Source organism: Mycteria americana, chromosome 4, assembly GCF_035582795.1.
Source record: "Mycteria americana isolate JAX WOST 10 ecotype Jacksonville Zoo and Gardens chromosome 4, USCA_MyAme_1.0, whole genome shotgun sequence".
Taxonomy (NCBI): Eukaryota; Metazoa; Chordata; class Aves; order Ciconiiformes; family Ciconiidae; genus Mycteria; species Mycteria americana.
Genome location: NC_134368.1, coordinates 77,249,524 through 77,269,586, shown reverse-complemented (window position 1 = coordinate 77,269,586; position 20,063 = coordinate 77,249,524). Strand labels below are relative to the sequence as shown.

The 20,063-nt window shown below is 39.1% G+C and overlaps 1 protein-coding gene across 10 annotated transcripts in view; it reads right to left on the bottom strand.

Annotated features, from left to right (window-relative positions):
* Positions 1–20,063, bottom strand: part of INPP4B (inositol polyphosphate-4-phosphatase type II B) — a 370,055-nt gene that overhangs the window by 149,909 nt on the left and 200,083 nt on the right. For all 10 annotated transcript variants that reach the window (XM_075501000.1, XM_075501001.1, XM_075501002.1 and 7 more), the window contains 3 exons: positions 17,188–17,267; positions 7,636–7,747; positions 5,055–5,127 (listed from right to left, as the gene is read on the bottom strand). In XM_075501000.1, coding sequence (XP_075357115.1) covers positions 5,055–5,127; positions 7,636–7,747; positions 17,188–17,267 — 265 coding nt within the window. The remainder of the gene's footprint in view (positions 1–5,054; positions 5,128–7,635; positions 7,748–17,187; positions 17,268–20,063) is intronic.

The following is a 20,063-nucleotide window of genomic DNA, read 5'->3' as shown; positions in this document are numbered from 1 at the left end:
CACAGACCAAGTTACCGAAGATACAAAAACTGTCTTGTCTATCTAATCAAACTGTTTTTTAACAGAAGTCCTTTAGGAAAGGCCTAAAACAAGACCACAGATTCAAAGATCTGTAACAAAACAGTTGTTGGCAGCTCATAAAGAAAGGAATGTTGTAAATAATCATGTTTAAGTCATTGCAGATGTATTGTTTTCTATTCCCATCATTCTACTGAGATCTCTTTAATCATTAGTCTTCGATGAGAAACTGGAAGCCTTTTTAGAGTCATTTTACCTCATTTATTAGTGATTTTAATTACAAAAACTAAATTCTGTCTTCCTGTTACGAAATAAGCCTAATAGATGCTTGATAGCTATGGCATATGAACAGCAGCAATTTTTATTTACTCTTAACACTCAAAATGCCCCAATGTTCAAGCATCTTTACACACATTTTACAGCTTCAGAATCCTCACCACACAGACTTAACTATTGTTCACTACAAAAAAAGCATCTCCAAGTCCTGTGCCTATGATCAACTTAAACCCAGTGTCTGGGCTTATTACCTTACTTGATTAAAATACGCTGTAATGCTTTCTATTTTCCTCCTCTTTTGCTAAGATTCTTCTAATTAATGAAATCAGTTTTGTCAGTAATATTGACAGCCTCGGTCAATCCACAAAGTAGATATATGGCACCGATTATCTTCCATTAACAAGACAGGGAATGACAATCTTCGGATGCAAGGGAGAGCTCGGGAAACTAAGGGCTAATTCAGGTCTGCCCTTGAACAGACACCTGCCAAAACAGATGATAACTTTGGGTTGGTTTTTTTTTTGTTTGTTTGTAGTGCCACCCGTTCACTAGGAAGCATGTTGATACTTTTTACCAGGACATTTCAAATGATGATGCCCCAGACACAAAAGGCTCTTTTCTCTATTTTACCTTTTTATATCTACTTCCTACAAAGTTATCAAAGGATGTTTTTCCTAAGAACAGCCCTTAAATTTGCACTCAGAATCTATTACATTCAAAAATTCACATTTGTCTGTGAGAACCTAATGCACACATGTAGCTCCACAATCTCTTTCCTCCCATCTCCCCACTATCACCACCACCATCACGGGAAAGAACCAAAACCAAACAAAAAGCCCAACACGACTGCAGCATGATAGCAAGGGAGACGAGGCATCACTTTGAAAATGTGGATCCAAAGTTGTGACTTTTATCATTGTTAGAATTATTAAACTACTCTTCAGGTACCACCTCCAAGTCTGAATTTTCAGATGGGGATAATCTCAAGTGTGTTGCAGTTTTAAAAAAATGGCCAAAACATCTCTCCATAGGTTTATAAAGAAAATTTCATTTACAAACTCAGAAAAAAAGCCTGGGAATTTTGTTTTCACATGCAATCCAAATAATTCCCATTTGCAGTATTGCTAAAGCTTGAGATTGTCCATTAGAGCTGCGCAATACTTCATGTTTTTCTTATAAACAGAACTACTGAAGTCATGTGATTCCATAAAAATCTCATGTGTATTTTCCTTTCCAATCACAACAATAATTGTTTTCTAATTACAACAAGTTGTCTAAAAAAGAAATCCAGAAGGCATGTAAAATCACCCAAAGAGTAAGAATGGTAAGGCTAGAATTGGCTTTTATAAAAAGTAGTTACCAAATGAGTGAAAGTTTCATAAAGGTAATCCTTCCTGTATAAACAGTGATCATGAAAGGCACTTGAAAAAAAAAAAAATTCCAGATGAACTGCAGCGGTTAAAAAGAGAAAAAAAACTATTTTAAAAGCCTTTCTCTATAGCATAAAGCCTAAAAGCCAATGCCATATTTTTAACCATCCATATTTTTGGACAGTCTCATTTTTAAATTTAAAGACCTCTATGCTTTTTATTCCATGCAGTATCCTTCACGCTGTTTTCCCTGCAAGTATAATAAAAAATTAATAAAAGATTGAATACTCTGTTTTCATTTTTGTTCCCTATCGAACATAGATCAAAGCATACCACTGCCATATACTAAGTTACTAACAGTGTTTCTATTTATACCTTCCTTTGTAGCATAGGTGTATTATGCATATAATCTCAGGAAGAATAATTTCAACTTTCTTAATTTTTGCGTAATTTCAATTACTTTTATTTTCTTTTTCATTGCAAAGTGCAATATGTTTACATGCAAACAATTGGCAAACTCTCCAGTGTTATAAATAAATAACTGAATTTTGAGACATATAAATTCAATCTCTTGGGGTATAAATGGAATAGTGATAAGCCTCAGTGAAATATGATACTCATTCCCACTCACTCAGTAAGTGCCTCATAACTCACTTCAGGGCTGTGAGTTCCTTATATTAAGATTTAAATTTCAGAAGAATGCCAATGTGCATCTATGCCTACGGGCTTAAAGATTCACCTAGGGGTATTTTTTCAGTTTCATAGTTTTGAAGGCCTGATAAACAGCATGAGACGTAAAGATTTCTGGTTCTTTCTAACAGTATACACATGTACTAAATACACGTGTATATGGAACGTATACTGTACTGTAGATAGTTCTGTATGTACACAGCAGGGAAAGTAGTGCAGGCAATGTTGATATTATCAGGTTGCCTGTAATACAGTTCTATCAATTACTGATATTGTTTCTTTCCCTTCAGTCCTTGTTTTTGATTGCCTCTAATTTTGCCACACTGAAATTTGTCTGGCTTGACCTGATTGTTTTTTGAAATTTTCAGTTACGATGGTCCAGCTGCACAGAATGAGGCCAGAAACCTGCAATAGAAAGTTCTGTGCTTTATAAACTTGAATCCTGATAGTAAATCTTTTACAGAGATGGGCATTTTACCGTAGCCATGGCAATCCACCCAGATCTGACAGCGACATAAGCCTTGGGAAAGAAATCTCAGTGCGTAAAAACTCAAAAGTTGAACTTAATACCTCATACTTAACAACAAGGGTCTACCTTTATTGAAAATTCTTGCACCCTTCCCAGCTTCTAATGCCAACAAAACTGTGCACATGTCATTCATACAGAGTAGATGGCTATGTTTTTGGGCAGACCTAGTGTGTGGTACAATACGCTTATGGGCAGCACTGGTACCCATAAGAGAAAGCCGGTCTCCAGGAAACAGAGAGCTCCGATCCACATGAAGCCCAGTCATGCAGGCATGCAGGGGAACAAGTCTGACTGGTTGGGCAAAGAGGCTGAGAGTGTAAAAGGAGAGCTAAAATTTTCTAAGAAAAGAAATTGGGAATTCAATAAAAACAGTGGACTGACAAAACCTGGAACTGGTGCCAGGTGTCAGCAGGGAAGTGGAGGCAAGGCTGGGGTGAGAAGAGGAAGTCACAAGTACAGGAAGCAGACTGAAGAATAAGTATTTATTAGAACAAACTTCCTGTGACTGAAAACTCTTTCCAATATCCTGCCTGCTGTCATTACTTGTATATGCATCTGCAGTTCTGCTCTTTCCCCTCAATGCTTTTCAAAACCAAAAAATGACAAAAAAACTCCATGGTTATGTTTGACTTTTCAAACCCTAGCAATGTTGGGTAGGGTGGGGGTTTTGGTTTTATGTTGTGTGTTTGTATATGAGAGCAATGAACGTAGAAATGTTAAGCACTGTCTAGATATGCTGTAGAATCACGTGCAAATACTCATGACAGTGTGATCTAAACTTCATTATTCATAAAACTGACATCTACCTTGGAAGTTCCAACAAAGTACGTTCCCCAAACTACAGCATTTCCCCATCCAAAAAAACCCCAACAAAAAACCCCAATCAAACCCACCCAATGGAGGCAGCAAATCGAAAAAAATCAGTTGTGAATCAGTAACATTTTCTCCAAACAGAAATATCATTTCTTTAAGACCCACTTATCTGGATGACATATAGAATCAGAATCGAAGAATGGCTGCACTGAGTTAGACCAAATCGTTCACCTGGCTCTGTATCTTGTCTCCAAGAAAAGCCATAAATAGATACCTAGAGATGCAAGATATTCTCCCTGCCTCCAGCTATTTTCAGTTCAGGAATTTCCGGAGCCAGATGTAGTTCCTGTGCACTAAGTAATTCTCAATGAATATCTTTTCCATAAACCTATCTAGTCTCACATTGAACCAATGAAAAGAGATAGCAGTTCTGAAGGAAAAATTTTTCCCTGCTTCCGATCTAGTCTCAACACATCACAGAAAAAAAATTTACAGCGTGCATTCATACATACATGGAAAAGCCTACACTTTGGAGGTTTCTAGTGCTTCCTTCAGACTGCAAAGCTAGTCTAATAAGCCTCCTGTCCTATTGGTGAAGTCATATGAAAAAGTTTCAGTAAAGGTTTTAAAAGGTTTCAAAACCTCAGTAACATTTCTCTTCAACTGTATGCAGCAAATACACAGAATTCTTGACAGCGCTATGGTTTCAGATGACCCATATAACTTACTTGTGACATTGTTACAGCAGAGTAATGGAGATTCATAAACTTGGGCTAATAAAACTTTTATGGTGCAGCATATCAGCATGTAATATTTCTCAGTATAATGAAAGAGAAATAGATCTATTCAACGCTGTACACTCAAGCCCAGAGTTGACCTAGAATTGAGAATGCCTTGCCAACAGCTTCCTTCATTTTAGGACATACAGCTTCCAGATCCAACTGAAATGGCCACTTCATCAGCTATGAGAGAGATTAATTCGCCAGGGTATTCAGTTGCAAATAATGCATAATTACTTTAACAGAATGTCATGCAATGACATGACAGAAACTTATGAGGTTAATTCCATGCCCACTGAAGTCACTGTTCAATGATTTTCAAGACCGTCAGTAAAGATGTAGGAGTGAGAGATTTTAGCAGTGTTTCAAGAAAGCATAGCTGACATTTCTGAAAGTCTTCCTCACGTTTCTCAGTAAAATGATACTGTCAAATATGTATAGAACATTAAAATATTAAACTTGAAAGTTTGTGCAACATTTGAAGAGCCTTTTAAGAGCTCTGTCCCAAATCTTTGTGATTTCTTCAGGATCTGATATAGCGTTGCAACAGTCATCTTTTATGGATGTTAGAATACTTACCCGCATTTAATGAAGGCAAGTTGTCTTTACCGCTTACGCCTTCAGTGGCTGTACATTCACGAACCAATGCACACTACAAAAGAAATGCAACCACAAATGTAACACATTCAGGTGTTACAAGGAAATTCATAGCAATTTATAAATGGCAGACTGAAAAACATCACTGATAATATAGTTTCCCAACCCGTGATTATAATTTACATTTTTATCTTTATATTTCTCTTCCAATATACTGTAACACAATCAGAATTACAGCAGAGAAAATGGCAAAATATGATCAGCTATTCCATAATAAAAACAGGTTTCCTACTAATACAATGGCAGAGGTTTAAAATTTTATATATAAAATATATAATAATAACTTTTGACAAGTTCTGTGCTTTCAGAGAGGTTTCTTTTGACAAGGCAGTTTTCACACACACAGTGTCAGAAAGCATTCCATGAGTTTTTAAATAAGGGAAAAGTAGGAACCACAAAAATTCTTTAATCACAACCCACGAGCACATTTTAAAGTCATTTGTTATACAAGTGAATTGGACAATTTCTTTGGTAAGATTAGTGTATAAAATAAAAGTATAAAAAGTTTATGGAAAAATCAACCGCTGTAAACCTATGTTAAATGTACTAGGATGTATATTTTTAACGCTCCTCCTCCCCCCAGTCAGAAAAAAAATCAGATAGCTTCTAAAGGTGATAGGGAGCTCTGTTCCCAGGGCTTCCCCAGTTTCTAGATGTTCTGTTGCAAAGCTCGAAGCGAAGAGCAAGACGTGATGTGCCCTCTACCAGTTGATATCTCAGATTGAATTTAACTATCACCTTACTCTCCCACGAGGAATTCCCTGCACATAGTTTATCTAATGAGTTAGCAAACCTAATTCAGAACTTATTTCTTTGAAGTAATTCAATAACTCTACATTCTCAGAATTGCATCCTCACTATGAACATATAAGCTAAGACTCCATGATGCCACTAATCCATAAAAACTAAGGACTCCCTTAAAAACCATAGAAAATACAGCTGTCACAAGGTTGGTCTTTCTTGACAAGTATTAGAACCCCCTAGAAAGATACTATTAAAGCCTTCTGGCTCCTCCAAGCTAGACACAGCTCATTAATTACATCTCAAATGGTTGTGAGAAGTCTTGTTCCACATTTTGAAATGGAAGAAAAGCAAAAGGAAGGGAAGGCTGAAAAAGCAGTTCTTGGTGCATACATATATTGTGGAAGTTTTATAGTACAAAACCAGAAAGATTTCACAGCATTTGTTGGCTTCTTTGGAACTGGTCCCACTGGTCTATTGTTTTAAAAGGGCGTTGAGGTCCTTCGAGAAGAATGGTGAAAAAAGAAGTGTAAAACCTATCCTCAGAGTTAGGCCCAAAAGCAGACTGTTTAGGCTAAGCAGAAAAGATATTCAGAACAACACCCTTTTCTCCAAAAATACATTCTTATACGTTACTTCCAAACAAAAAAATGCAGTCCTTAATTTTACATTCCCTGTAGCATTATCTAAAGTTATTTTTTTTCCCTGAAGAGCAGAATACACCATAGCGTATAGCACTACACCATAGTATTAGGGCTGCAAAAATTCCGTCAGTGAGAATGGGGCTGCAGAGGCAGAGGTACCAGGAGGAGGCAACTCTGCACAGGTACGTCAGTTGCCATCAGTCAAGGACCCAGTTAGAGAGACCTTTTTATTAACTGCAAATCATTCAGACCCTGATTTCCTCGTTCTGAGCAGCCATTTCTGAATGTCTCCCAAGTCCAAACCTCTTGTCACCATAGACACAGCCCATCCGTTCCACCCTCCCTCCTTTGGTTCTCTATTCCTCTCAAATCCACTCCCCCCACATCATCCCCAGCTCCAGTCTCCACTGCTTTTGCCTGCAACCACCTGCCTACTTAAGAGCATTTGTGCTCCTTCTGAGCCCTTCTGTCCTTCCTCTTGTCCCACACCGTGAGCACCCCAACTCAGAATCCCTACATACAGAATCCCTACATACACCCCAACTCAGAATCCCTCTGGCCGACGCTGCCCTATGCTAGCACTCTGAGGCACCGCTGCTGTGCTTCCCTCCCCTCCCACTGATTTTCCCCACCACTGTGTGCTCCCATGAAACGCAGCTGAACCTGCCCCTTTGCAGGGGGATTCACCTCTTCTTCAGCTTGCCTGTCTGTCATTCTTCCCGGGTTTTCAGTATTGTGGGCACAGGTTGCACATAAAAATCCACATGAACGGGACTTCAAGGGCAGAAAACAGAGGAACTGTCCAAGGGAAAAAGAAGTCAGATTTATGGCATCTCTGTGGACAGTTTTTTGATCAGGAGTGATTAAATATGGTCAGTTGAGGTCAAAATCAGCTCTTTTTTTTCCTAAAGAAGGGGAGGGAGTAGGAAACTGAGGATAGAGTATCACTCTGTACATTTTCATGAAAAACTATTTTTAGTTTAGGGAGATTAAGTGTACATAGTACTTTATTCCACAAATTTTTGATTAAGCCCTTAACCCAGTTTGGATTTAGTAATTTAGGCATTTGGTACAGCTGATCATTCTAATTAACTTTGTGCAATGAACTGACTTTCTACCTTTTGATCCTGGGCATCTGTCGTGATGTGGTCCGTTTCCCCATCCTCTAGCTCTCCCATCTTCACAAGATTCACTTCAATGGTACCAACTGTCTTTCCACCATCCGAAGTCCTGGAAAAAAACCCCATGACATTGGGTCACCTGCAGCATCACATTCCTTCAGTAAAAATATTGCCAGTAAACATGTAGTCCCCTCTCCATTCTGTACAGCTGCGGTCACCTGTATTGAACTCGTTATTTACAATCATCAAGCAAATGTTAACAATAAGGCATACTGTATTTTCTCCAAATTCTTTATAGCAATGAAAGTTTTCATCATGAACCTGAGGATGGGTAAATGCTATAAATGGTGGAAGAACCCACGAACATTGCCAAGTTTTCATTCTAGACATTATTCTGTCTGCGGACCATCAGAGAAAGGGCTGTAACATATTGCACCAATACCCCACTGACGACCTGCAGCCTCACTGCACGCTGCACTGCTTTGTGTCCTGCGAACATAATCTGCGAAGAAAGGACATGCTCAGAGTATTAATAAACCTCCTGCTAAACCACAATAATGAAACTAATCTGAGTATCGCTTTTCCTTTTGTAGTCCCTCCGCAGAGTAATTATTCGGAATCAGTCCCATTTCTGTAACTACATGGGAGAAGGTAATATAGTTCCAGGTGAATTCCTTTATTATCATCTGTGCAAATAGTTTACTTCCAATCAGGCAAAAATAAATAGCAATTCAGATTTACATCTCCAAACAAAGAGTACTACTCACTACCTTTTGGAAGATACAAGGGTTTAAACTCCAAAAAAGATCCTGAATGCTTTTTTTAGCTTTCACTGGTAGCAAAACACCAAGGTTAACAGCACAGTATCTCCCCTGGCTTACTCTGAACAGCTAGATTTGAGGAAAGGAAGGAAAGAAGGGTAACAGATCATTTAATAACAATAATGAGGAAAATACAACAGCCGCCACCAAGCAAAAATCGGCAAAAGGAAACGACAGGAATAAGTTTAGCAGAACTGCAAAAGCACAGAGAGGAAGAAGAAAGAAAACAAATGGGTTTGGGGCAATACTGTGTATAACCTCAGAAGCGAAGGTGAAAAGCGATGAAGCAGGACAAAGGAATACATAGAAGAGGGACTAGAGGGCTGGCAATAAAAAAGGACTTTCAGAAACAGTAATATTAGAAAAAAGTGTTTCCATTCAGAGCTCCCACATTCTCGAGGGCCGTCCTCGCTGCAGGACAACACCAAAACCCCCTTCAACACAGACACCCTTCCAGAACGTCAAAAAATAGTCCGTCACGTTATATTAGTAAAGGAAGGAAAAATCCCCGAAACACCCCTCTCCTCATTCCACCGAGCAGGAGGAAGACAGCAGCGGGAGCACGGGCGCGCCGGTCCCCCGGGGCACGGTGCGGTAGTAGGCGGGGGTCCCGCCGCGGCCCCCAGCGCCGGTTCCCGCTGCCTCCGAGGCGCTGGGAGCCCCGAGCATCACGACGCCGGCACGCCTCCTCTCCCGCTCTCGGGCTTTGCCGCGCCGCCTCCTGCCACGCGCGGGCTTCCCCAGAGCGCCTGCTCGTGCCCAGGCGGGAGGACCCTGTCTCTGCGTTGAGCTCCCACAGTTTCACATAACCTGCGTTTCTGCATGCAGTATAAGGCCTTAATTGAGTCAGAGTACCGCAGCTCTTCACGCTGACTACAGTTAAGCACATACGTTAGCCTTCGAAGGCACGGATACTTATTTATCATGCTAAAGCAAAACTTTCATTCTTTACAGCAAAGTCTCAAACTATAGCTACCCCCAAGCTTCAAATTTAAATAATTGTTTTGGTTGCAAACCATTGTGCTTTAATATGCGACTCAGTAGAATACGCTCATCTTGCAACTATACAAATTAAATACGTTCTTACATAAAACCTTGCAAAATACACATAATTCTTCATATTTTACATGTGTCACTACTTCATTTGCTCCAAGCCAAATTCATTACTGACAATAACATAAAGGAACAATTAAAAATGAACCAACTCCAGATAGCCTTGGAACCAAAGAAGCCTACGTTAATTAACAAAGTATACAAAAGAAAAGTAACGAGGAAGAAGGGTTCAATGTCCAAAGGGTGTTTATGAGCAAAAATACATAATAATTTTTAAGTGCATGAGAACAAGTTAAGCGTCTTCTGCATGAAGAACATTGCCCTGAGTTGCTACAGCTTAGTGGTTTGACTTCTTTTGTCTTCTCCTTCCTGCGTCAAACCAGCATGCAAACTAGGCTACCTCAACAAATGGACTACAGCATTTCCAAGGAGAAAGGGAATACAACAGATGCCAGCAAATCACATATACCTTTAAAAATCAGAGTAAATGTGTGGCTATAAGACTGAAAACTTTTCAACAGCTTAACGTGTCCCTATCAAAGTGTCAAGTGGACAACCTCATTACCAGGCTGACTTAAAAATGCAACAGCACGTTGCTGTTATCCTGGTCTGAAAAGAAAAGGTTGCATTCACTTGACTTCCAGAAGTAAAATCCTACCCATCCTTTTTTTAGGGAACACATTTTTCTAAGGCCAAAGAGACCTGCAAGTCTGAGACTGACCTATGTAAAACAGATTGGATTTAAAATTACATCAGGGTAAATTAAGAGTATAAACAAATGTTGAATAAAAGAGAGCTCAATTTGCAAATGAACTGATACAAGCCAACGAGGCACGTTGCTCAAGTAAAACAAAATAAAAATGCAAATGCCAGTTACGCTTTCTCAGTCCTTGTCTCCCTTTCTTTAGAACACTAAATATTCCCCCTCGTTGCTGTTATTAGAGGCTTGGCCTCAGTACGGCAGTGAGCACTGCATTGCTTGCCTGCACAAGCAGCAATATGTATTTGGAAGCTTTCTCCATACACATTTAAAAATATGATTGATCTAATTTCACCTTATATCAATTTTTTCAATTATTTTCTTCTCAAATATCACTCCTGTTCTGGTCTAATGCATACGTAATATTACAATCTGAAACATGCAGTATCTGCAAGGGAACGTAATGCAAGAGAATAAAACTAAACAGTCGGACTGTTGCATTGTAGTTGTACTCCTTCCTCCAGCTCTCTTGTCTTACCACATGGAAATATGAAAACACAATTTAAAACACAAAAAACCCAAAGTTTCTTTTGAATGCTACAGGCACACAAATCAACAAAGAGCTCTATAAATGTCCAGGGAGAAACTATCATTAGCTGTGTCAGACACTGTGAATTTAAAATACCACTGGTGCATGAGAGCCTTCAAACAACAGACATGTCATGCATTTAAAGCTTTCAAGCAACATCATGAGATTAAAATTTCACTTGAAAGAAAATTAAAGTGAGAAACAGAAGCGATGCGGTGGGAAAAAAATAAAAAAAGCTTAGCGATCACACCTAAATAAGAAAAAAACCTATATTATTTTACTTTTTGCTAACAGAAAGTATTGCGCGCACACACATATGTATGTACACACTTCATGCCATTTGCCTGGACAGACAGGAAGAGACATCTCACACAGACGCACTGTTCAACAGAGCATCAGGAGAATAACTAATTGGGTTTAGGATACTTCATAATGCATTACGATAGAATCAGCTTATTTGCTGTAGTTTAATAAGGCTGAAAAGCGCACTCTGCGCTCACATGGCGCAGCGAAGACTGTCCCTGCATCACATTGCTTACAGTCACGAGACAGGAGATACTATAGACCCACCGGACAAAGGACTGCACCGTGACAAACCTGCACAGGGACAGCAGGGATGGGGAATACAGCAATAAGAATAAAATAAAGTGTCAGTGTGAAGAAGCCCATATATGGCTCAAACTCTAGCTGGCTTACGAGCTGGAAAATTGCTGATATTTGTTAGCAGCCTGGGACAAGGAACACCAATCTCCTGATATCTGTCCACAGAGCATCTGCGTTTGGAATATGACCAATGAAAAAGGCGACAAAGTGTTATTTTAAACCCGATTTAAAATCCAGTGTCATAGGACGCAGGCTTCGGCAGCAAAGCTGGCAATGTTTCCGTCTATCCCTAACCATTCAGTCCAACGTGACTGCGTACGGCAGTGCTCACTCCGCCTACCACAGCCATAATCCTGTGACAGTCTGCACTCGCCTAAGCTGGAGTTACCAAAGACCCATCTTCTGATGAACCTTGCAGAGGTGATTCTGAGTGAAACAGTATGTTTCGAACTTAAAAAAAAAATACTTCTATCAGTGTTAAAAGCAACATTGTTGTTCTACTTGCTGAGCCAAACCCAGAGACTTTTGAAGCCGTCATGAAATCTGCTCAGCTTTAAAACCACAGTTACTTACTAATGCTTCTAAATTAATTTTGAAGTTTATTATACACATGGATTTCCTTACCATCCCAAGTCCTTAAGGATCACCGGGTCAGTATCAGTTCCTTCAAACGCGAGGGAAGGAGCTAGCCAGCACCATCACGAGCAGCAGGGATATGTGCCCACCTTAATACTTCTGGCAATAAAAGGTTGACCCAGGCATCCAGAGAGAAAGAAGGTAACAAGCTAGTGGTGGAAAAGCAAGGGAGCTAGATGGACTGAGAATAGCAGCCATTTGCCTCCAATGTCGTTCTCATCAAGTCTCTCTGCTACATGTTGAATATGCAAATTTAGGCCTGCTAATTGGTTCCCATGGCCATACCTTTCTTCCAAAAAAAAAAAAAAAAAAAAAAAAAGGGCTCAAGAACACAAAGAAAAAGAGAAGCAGACTGTGTATTTGCATAGCTATGTTAATTATAAATGACAAAGTGAGTCACTGCCTGAAAAGCAAACTGCATGACTTTCAGTCTAGCAGGCAGCCCCTTCCTCCACTGCATAATACGCAATAAATGCAGTTAGTACAGACTAACATACAGATTGTCACGAAATAATTTTCTCCACTGATGCAATATATTTTGAAATACGCAAGCACAAAACTATTGTACTTGCATAGAAATGTTTATTCTGTGAATTCATAGTGGAGCCTCTTGCAATTAATACCATTTTTAAACAAGTCCACTGGTAAATAACATTCTGTTGCATTCTAAGGCAAATAAACAAAGTTTTGCACTGTTCAATTCCTTCTCAGTTTTCATGATTTCAATGTACTGTTGATTAAGCTTCATGTCAAAACAAGTTTCGCTTCAATTGTATGGGAGATTTGCCTGGCTTATAAAGCCAAGCTGTTGTTCACCTGCTTCCTGGGGTGGGTGACATGACATGAAGCAGTCAAGAAACAATTCCAGGGTGGAGACCAAGTAAAACTAGTTGTAGGCAGACTTGTACTGAATTTTAATAGGGAAAAGCAGCTAACTATATAGTATTTTATAGTCGTCATTTGCTAAGGAAGTTACACGTACATAAATGACTGCAAAAATTAGTGTGCTGCTTTCAAATTCTCTCCAGTTAGTTAAACATTGTGAACGTAACTACTACTGAAGTGCAGTTACGGGTCTTCTGGCCCACTGAACTACAAGGTGCTTGGAGGACGGTATTAGGAGGGAGGGAAGTTGGGGCGACTTTCTTTAATGGAGTCTTGGGAGTTATTTTTTCGCTCTTTCCAAAAATAACTATGGTTTATCTCCTTTATTTAAAGGAAAGAGGTTCGGTCCTGCCCAAGATTAATGAAAATAGGACAGCTAAAAAAAAGCAGACTGATAGACAAATAGATATTGTCCAAGAGGTCAAGTACAGCCACATGTTTGAAGAAAGTCTGTATAGTACACGACTGACAGACATCCACAGGCACATTCTCTCAGATAATCTGTATAATTCATGCACTTCATCCTATAGTTCTTGGTTTTGTGTGGTTAGCTCTATCGCTATAAAGTTCCTGCTTACAGGAGCCAAAGGATCTGAGTGGTATTGGTATTACCCTAGTTTCGTATTGAAGTAGCCTACTTACGCTTTCGTGCTGTCTACTAAGAGGAGCATCTCAGACAGACGGACCTTATTGTTACAGACCATAAAAGAGCACTATTATCTTTTTTCCTTCGTTGCTTCTTACATGTAACTTACTGGAAATCATACCAAAAATCACCTAAGCTAAAAAGAACCTTCCTGGAAAAAGGGCAAACTGCCACCACAGGGGAAGCAGCTAATGGAAGTACTAATTGCTAGCCCTGTACAAAAGGCCATAGACCTCAACTAAGCAAAAAACCGTATTATGCTGTTCTTAAAAGAAAGGCATGGCAAAAAGATCCTCTAAACTGAATTTAAAATGTAAATCAACTAAAAAAAAAATCAGTATTAATTACTAAAATAGCAATCAGTGTACCTAACTCTAATTTACAAACAAAAAAGGATGTATGCTTGCTTTTTTTTAAATTGGACACACTGCAACATATAGTCAATATTAAGAAATATTCTGCTATTGAATATGGCTTTTGTTTTACTCAATAGCCCATTTCATCCTGTTCATCATCACAACTCTATGAGAAATCTAGAAGCAAGTGGCATTGCATTACCATTGCAAAATGAAGCATCCAAATATATAGAAGGTATTTCTGTTTTTATAAATTTCATATTGGAAACTGGAATCCCAAGTCTTTAGTAACTAAATTCCTCTGCCAACATCAGTTTTGTACATTGTCAGCATTGAAGCAATTCTACAAATTGACCTGTTCAGGTATTGATGATTGTGACAATAAACACTCAGTCATCAGTTTAGGGCACCTTTATAGAGAAGAAAGGACAATCAAAATAAAAACTTATTTTGCAGAGGTTTGTAACTTGTGTCCCTAATCATTATTAAGGCACAATGGTGGGGAGAGGAAAAAAGCAGAGCACGGTTTGTCAGCAGTAAGGAACTGTAGATGTATGCCAGCCCTCCACAAAATAACGGAGAAAAACACAAGAATATTCCTTTACAAACACTTTTATATTGTTACCTTGTACCTCAGAAAGACAACGGCAAGACGTAATAACTGAAAACAACAGTGAAGAAGTAACCAGATTCTATAGTTACACCAATATTTACTGGGCACACCACAGAGTTATTTCCAGATCCTTAAATCTCTACTTCAGATCTAACAAAGGAGTACCTCTGAATCACAGGCACTCCCTGGTAAACTCCCATCCAAAGTATATCAGCAAGAATTAAATAGAATTGCATGCTTTAACAAGGTCCTTGGTATATCCTCTATCCTCCTGAGGGGTACTAATATAATAGGGCAGTTAGAGGAAAGCAAGTTTAGATTATTAGACTGCTCTGGTTACATGGCCATTGAACAAATGTGGATAATTTCTACTGATTTTGTGCTGCTGAATAGCCACAATCAGGAAACAAACCCACATATGAAAGGTTAGGATTTTTTTCTTTAAAAAAAAACATCCAACCAACTAAAACCTACCATTTAATGTAGCTGCAAATTAATTTGAATTGGTATAATATTTGTCTTCTAGTGTTAGCTGCATAAAGAAGACATACAAGGCGAAAAATATTAATTAAAAGCATATCTGAAAAGGTTTAGATGTTCAGTGAAACTAACCTGGCAATTTGTCATCTATTGCTTATTAGTTATCCATCTGAACTTTTTGTTTACAAATTAGATGAGTTAGATACAAAGTACTTATTCTTTTCAAAGTTTCCTGAAACTTTACATTCTGTCAATTATTATGGCACCTGTCAGAGGCATTCTTTCAGATCAAGTTTTCAATATGTCAATCAGAGAGGCAAAGTTTGTCCCAAAGAACTTGAGACAACTTGAAATTCTGTAAGAACAGACTCTTACAAACACTAAGCTGGCATTTGTTTATCTAGTCACACATTTCCACAGAGAGTAGTCAGTTCACATTTTATCTGATCGGTTTTGTTTGTTAGAAAGCAGTTATCTGCTTGTTAGGCATGGCATTTTCTGTGTTTGGGAGAAATTAAAATCAAGGCATTTTGTTAACTTTGCCCTGTAAACTACACACACATATGCAACTACTATTGTTATAATAGGAAGGCAGGTGCAGTAATAAAACCTAAAAGCTTCCTTTTCAAAAAAATGTAGTGTCCTTGCCACAGCGACAATACCACAACCTCGCTGAATGGGTTGTAATTTGGGCCTTCAGCCAAATCAAGGCTGGCTTCATGTGCACAGCATAAAGAATGTAACACGACTTTTCTACAGCACCTATGTACAATATCCCAGGCAGAACATATACCAGTGTCTCAGCTTTCCTAGTCACAGCTTCTTTCCTCCCAAAATTTTGCCCATGTAGAAACATGGTGAGTTTGGGCAGTTGCTCTGTGAAGTTTACCTGTACCAACCCAGTAATCCCAAATAAGCCTCCATTGTGCTTGCAAAAATCAGCTCAACAAAATCCCTGTGCTATATTAAGTCCAATGAATTCATTTTGAAAATCACTGCCTAAAAGGTTTCCCTTAACCTTCAAAAAGTTTTGATTTGTAGCTTGGTTCATCTTCACAGAATCACAGCATCGTATAGGTTGGAAAAGACTTTTAAGATCACCGAGTCCAACTGTAAACCTAACACTACCAAGACCACCACTACACCATGTCCCTAAACACCTCATCCAAACGTCCTTCAAATACCTCCAGGGATGGCGACTCAACCACTTCCCTGGGCAGCCTGTTCCAATGCTTGACAACCCTTTCGGTGAAGAAATTTTTCCTAATATCCAGTCTAAACCTCCCCTGGCGCAACTTGAGGCCATTTCCTCTTGTCCTATCACTTGTTACCTGGGAGAAGAGACCGACCCCCACCTCTCTACAACCTCCTTTCAGGTAGTTGAAGAGAGCGAGAAGGTCTCCCCTCAGCCTCCTTTTCTCCAGGCTAAACAACCCCAGTTCCCTCAGCCGCTCCTCATCAGACTTGTGCTCCAGACCCTTCACCAGCTTCGTTGCCCTTCTCTGGACACAAGCCACTTGCATCTTAAGCCATGCAAGTCAGTATCAGGGATGAAAACTGAATTTTTTCCTTCAGTGCACAGCTTTAAGAAATATCTGGTTCAGCCCAGCCCTAGTTTTTGAACACTGGCTCTGACTCTCCTGCAGCTCTGTATGTACCCTGTGTCACTAGTTAGTTGTACATCACCCTCCCACTGACATTTGAGTTTGGCTGCATGTAACAATGAGTTTAGGAGACTGCAACCAATTTCACATGAGAGAAGCCCTGAGTCATTAGGTCCACTGTCTTTAAATATGCCTAATAACCAAACCAGCAAACTGTGCAGGGTTAATTCTTTAAACCACACCACATCAAATGAAACCGAGAACCTCATGCTCCTTTCTAAAGGAAACTTCGAAAGAACATCCCCTACTTCAAGTTCCCTGCAATTCTTCCACAGGTTATCATACCAAAAAACTACTAAGCTATTCTAATCGGACACATGGCAAGCTCCAGCTTAAAGAATTGGTATTTCATTTTGACTTCGTGCATTGTAGAAATAGAAGCACTTCAAGTTGACATGTAATATACCTGAAGTAATACAGAGTTTCAAACACAGTCAAGTAGCAATCATCAAATGCCATGGGTTATTAATTCAACATGGTTTACAATAGAGGAAAACACTTACCTGAGGGTAAGGGTCAACTGTTGCTCCTTTGACTTTATCAAGTCTCCTACTCTAAAAGTTGTACAGCCCAGGAAGCTTCGCTACAAAACAAAGCAGAAAGAAAAGGCAACATCTCTATTAATTTTTGAAGTTTTAATTGTTACTTTTTTCGGTCTCACACTTGGAAATCTTGCTGTGGTACCTAGAAAAATATTACATTCCAATATACTAGTCTGACACACTATCCAGTAGAAATTTTTAATGCATTTGTAGTTTGATTATCAGTAAATTGTTAAACTCTGGTTTTATGGGCAGGAACCTCTCTCTCTTTCATTAAGAACAGTCTGACAACCTGACAAAATACAGGCTGTAAAATGTACAGCCACAGGAAAATTCTCATTCAGTACAAGCGTTTGCATTTTGCATCTTCTTCTTTCTATATTTCTAATTTCTAGATTACAAGAAATGCTAAGTTTTCAGTGTTTTACCGAAGTTGTTCTTGCTATGGTTTTTCCTCACGTCTTAGGCACTACCATCTATGTATTCCAAATGTGAATGTATCTGCTAAGAAGGTATTTTTACATTGAGTTCAGCCAAGTTGATTAATAGAAATGTTGTATTCATCTAGTTTATGGCAATGTTTGTAAGTACTTGTTTCCTTTATTTCCATTGTAAGGCAGACCTATTCATTGCAGTACCAGTGCAGAAAAACATGCTAATGAAACTAGAATGTCTAAACTTAAATTAAGGTACATCACTATACCTTTTCCCTTCTATCAAAATGACCTTCACACACCATCAAGAGAATAGTGCAAAGGGAAAACAAATTCATCTGCTTTTGCTTTTTGGTTATTTTTTACCCTCTGATCATATCCGCTGCACATGGCTCAAAATCTCATTTGGTCAACCTGGCCAACAGTAGTATTCTTGCCCTGGGAACAATGGGAAAGAAAATAACAGTCTACAGCCATCTTCTATCCATTTATCTTTCAAATATACAACTAAATATCACTTGCTCTGAATAAATTATGAGGTCGTAAGATTATGTTGAATTTTTGCAAGAAAACAATAAGTAGTACACAAAGTCTGTTTTTATTACATTATACTAATTTTACTCTACTGTCGGAATGGCAAAATAAAATTCCAGGGTAAATTACATATGCTCTTGGATATACAAATTCAAGAAGAATCAAGTTGCTCTGAGTCAACACAGGCTGCATGCAGAGAGCAACTTTCCCCTTCAGGGAAAAAAAGAGAAGAGAATCTGTTGCTACTGAGAAGCGTAACTTCCTCTGGTAAAAACAACCCTGCAGCCTGCTTTCTTCCAGGAAAGCCAGCTGGATATTGAGTATTTGAATGCTAACAATAAAGCTCTACACTAAGACAGGTTTCCTTGCATATAAAATGTACAGTTCAAATCGCAATTCTCAATTGAAGCGAGCACCAACACTGGTCTCCGGTTTGGTAAACCAAGTCACCAGTTACGGCTCATCCCTATCAACGACACGGGCTTAGATTTCCTGCGCTTTAGGTGGCACTTAAGCAGCAAAGGAAAAAGATGCGAGCTGAGAGTCTAGGGAAGGCTGGGAAAACAGTGGACTGGGGAAGTGCTGAACAGAAACTAAGGAAGAAAAAAGGCCTCTAGGAAGTGTATAGAGAAAACCACCACAGCCGCACAAGCGAAGATCATGGTTAGTTTTCACTGCCACAATGAAACATGTACTTTTACAAGAAATACGTCCAGGCGTGACACACGGTGATGCACAGCCTTGCTAGAGTGAACACACAGATAGTTCTGCCTTCCTTTAGATCAGTCAAGATGACAGTGTTTCTTCACTAAAACTCTGTGGTGACACGGTTAGCTCAGATTAGTTATCTTCTTACAAGCGCATATCCTTCTTCGTACAATAAGAACACATTCCGCAGCACAACGTCTGTATAGCAGCCTTTCTTCTGGCATTTCATGGCATTGGAGTGCTCGTATTTGCAACCTTACCGTTTGGAAAGAGGGAGAGGGATATTTGTAATGAAACTGATACAGGCTGGGTCACCTGGGGCTTCTTTCTGCAGCACAACAGAACTATAAATCCATTTAAGAACCCTAAGTCAGAGGCCTCATATGAGCAGGGCTAATAAGCAATTACACCGCTCTCTTACACAACTTTTGGTCATTGTACCCACTAACCATGTCTGAGTGCCATATCTAGTTCTCCAGGGTCATGAAATTAAAGGTGAATAATTTCATGGGCTTAAAAAATTCTACTTATTTGTCTGTTTCATATTTTTATGTTTATTTAGAATAAAATTTTCGTTGCCTGACAATGCAATTGGGAGTTATATGCAAAATTAAATTAAATTGTGAATGATCCCATGACCCAAATGGAGGGAGTTATGCTAATGTTCAAGAGGTCTAATTTCAAACAATGCTGGAGAATACTTTTTCCATACTGATTTAGATACAAATAGTCTACCCTGGGGCCTGAACTGGCAGTCTACAAACCAATCTAACTTTGCACATGTGACTTGGAGAAGCTTGAAAAGTAGGCTTTAAACAGAACTGCTGCTGTAATGCTAATTACAGAGTAACGTTCCTAATTTTGCTAGTGGGATGCTTATGATTATAAATCTTAAGATATGTGCCTTGAGTAGTTTGATGAATAATCGCAGCTAGCCAAAAAGAAAAGTCTCTATAATAGCTATATGAGAAGTTGAAACACATCGATTATTTCACTCAGACTGAACTTGCTGCCAAGCTCCAGATTTTTCAAACACTAGCTAACATCCTGGAAACTATGCCAAGGAAGCCCCGGTAATGCAGGAAAGTCAACGCCTTAGGCTAAAAATGTAAAAATCCAGTTATTTTAAATGTTTGCAGACACAGGTCTGATACCTGCACC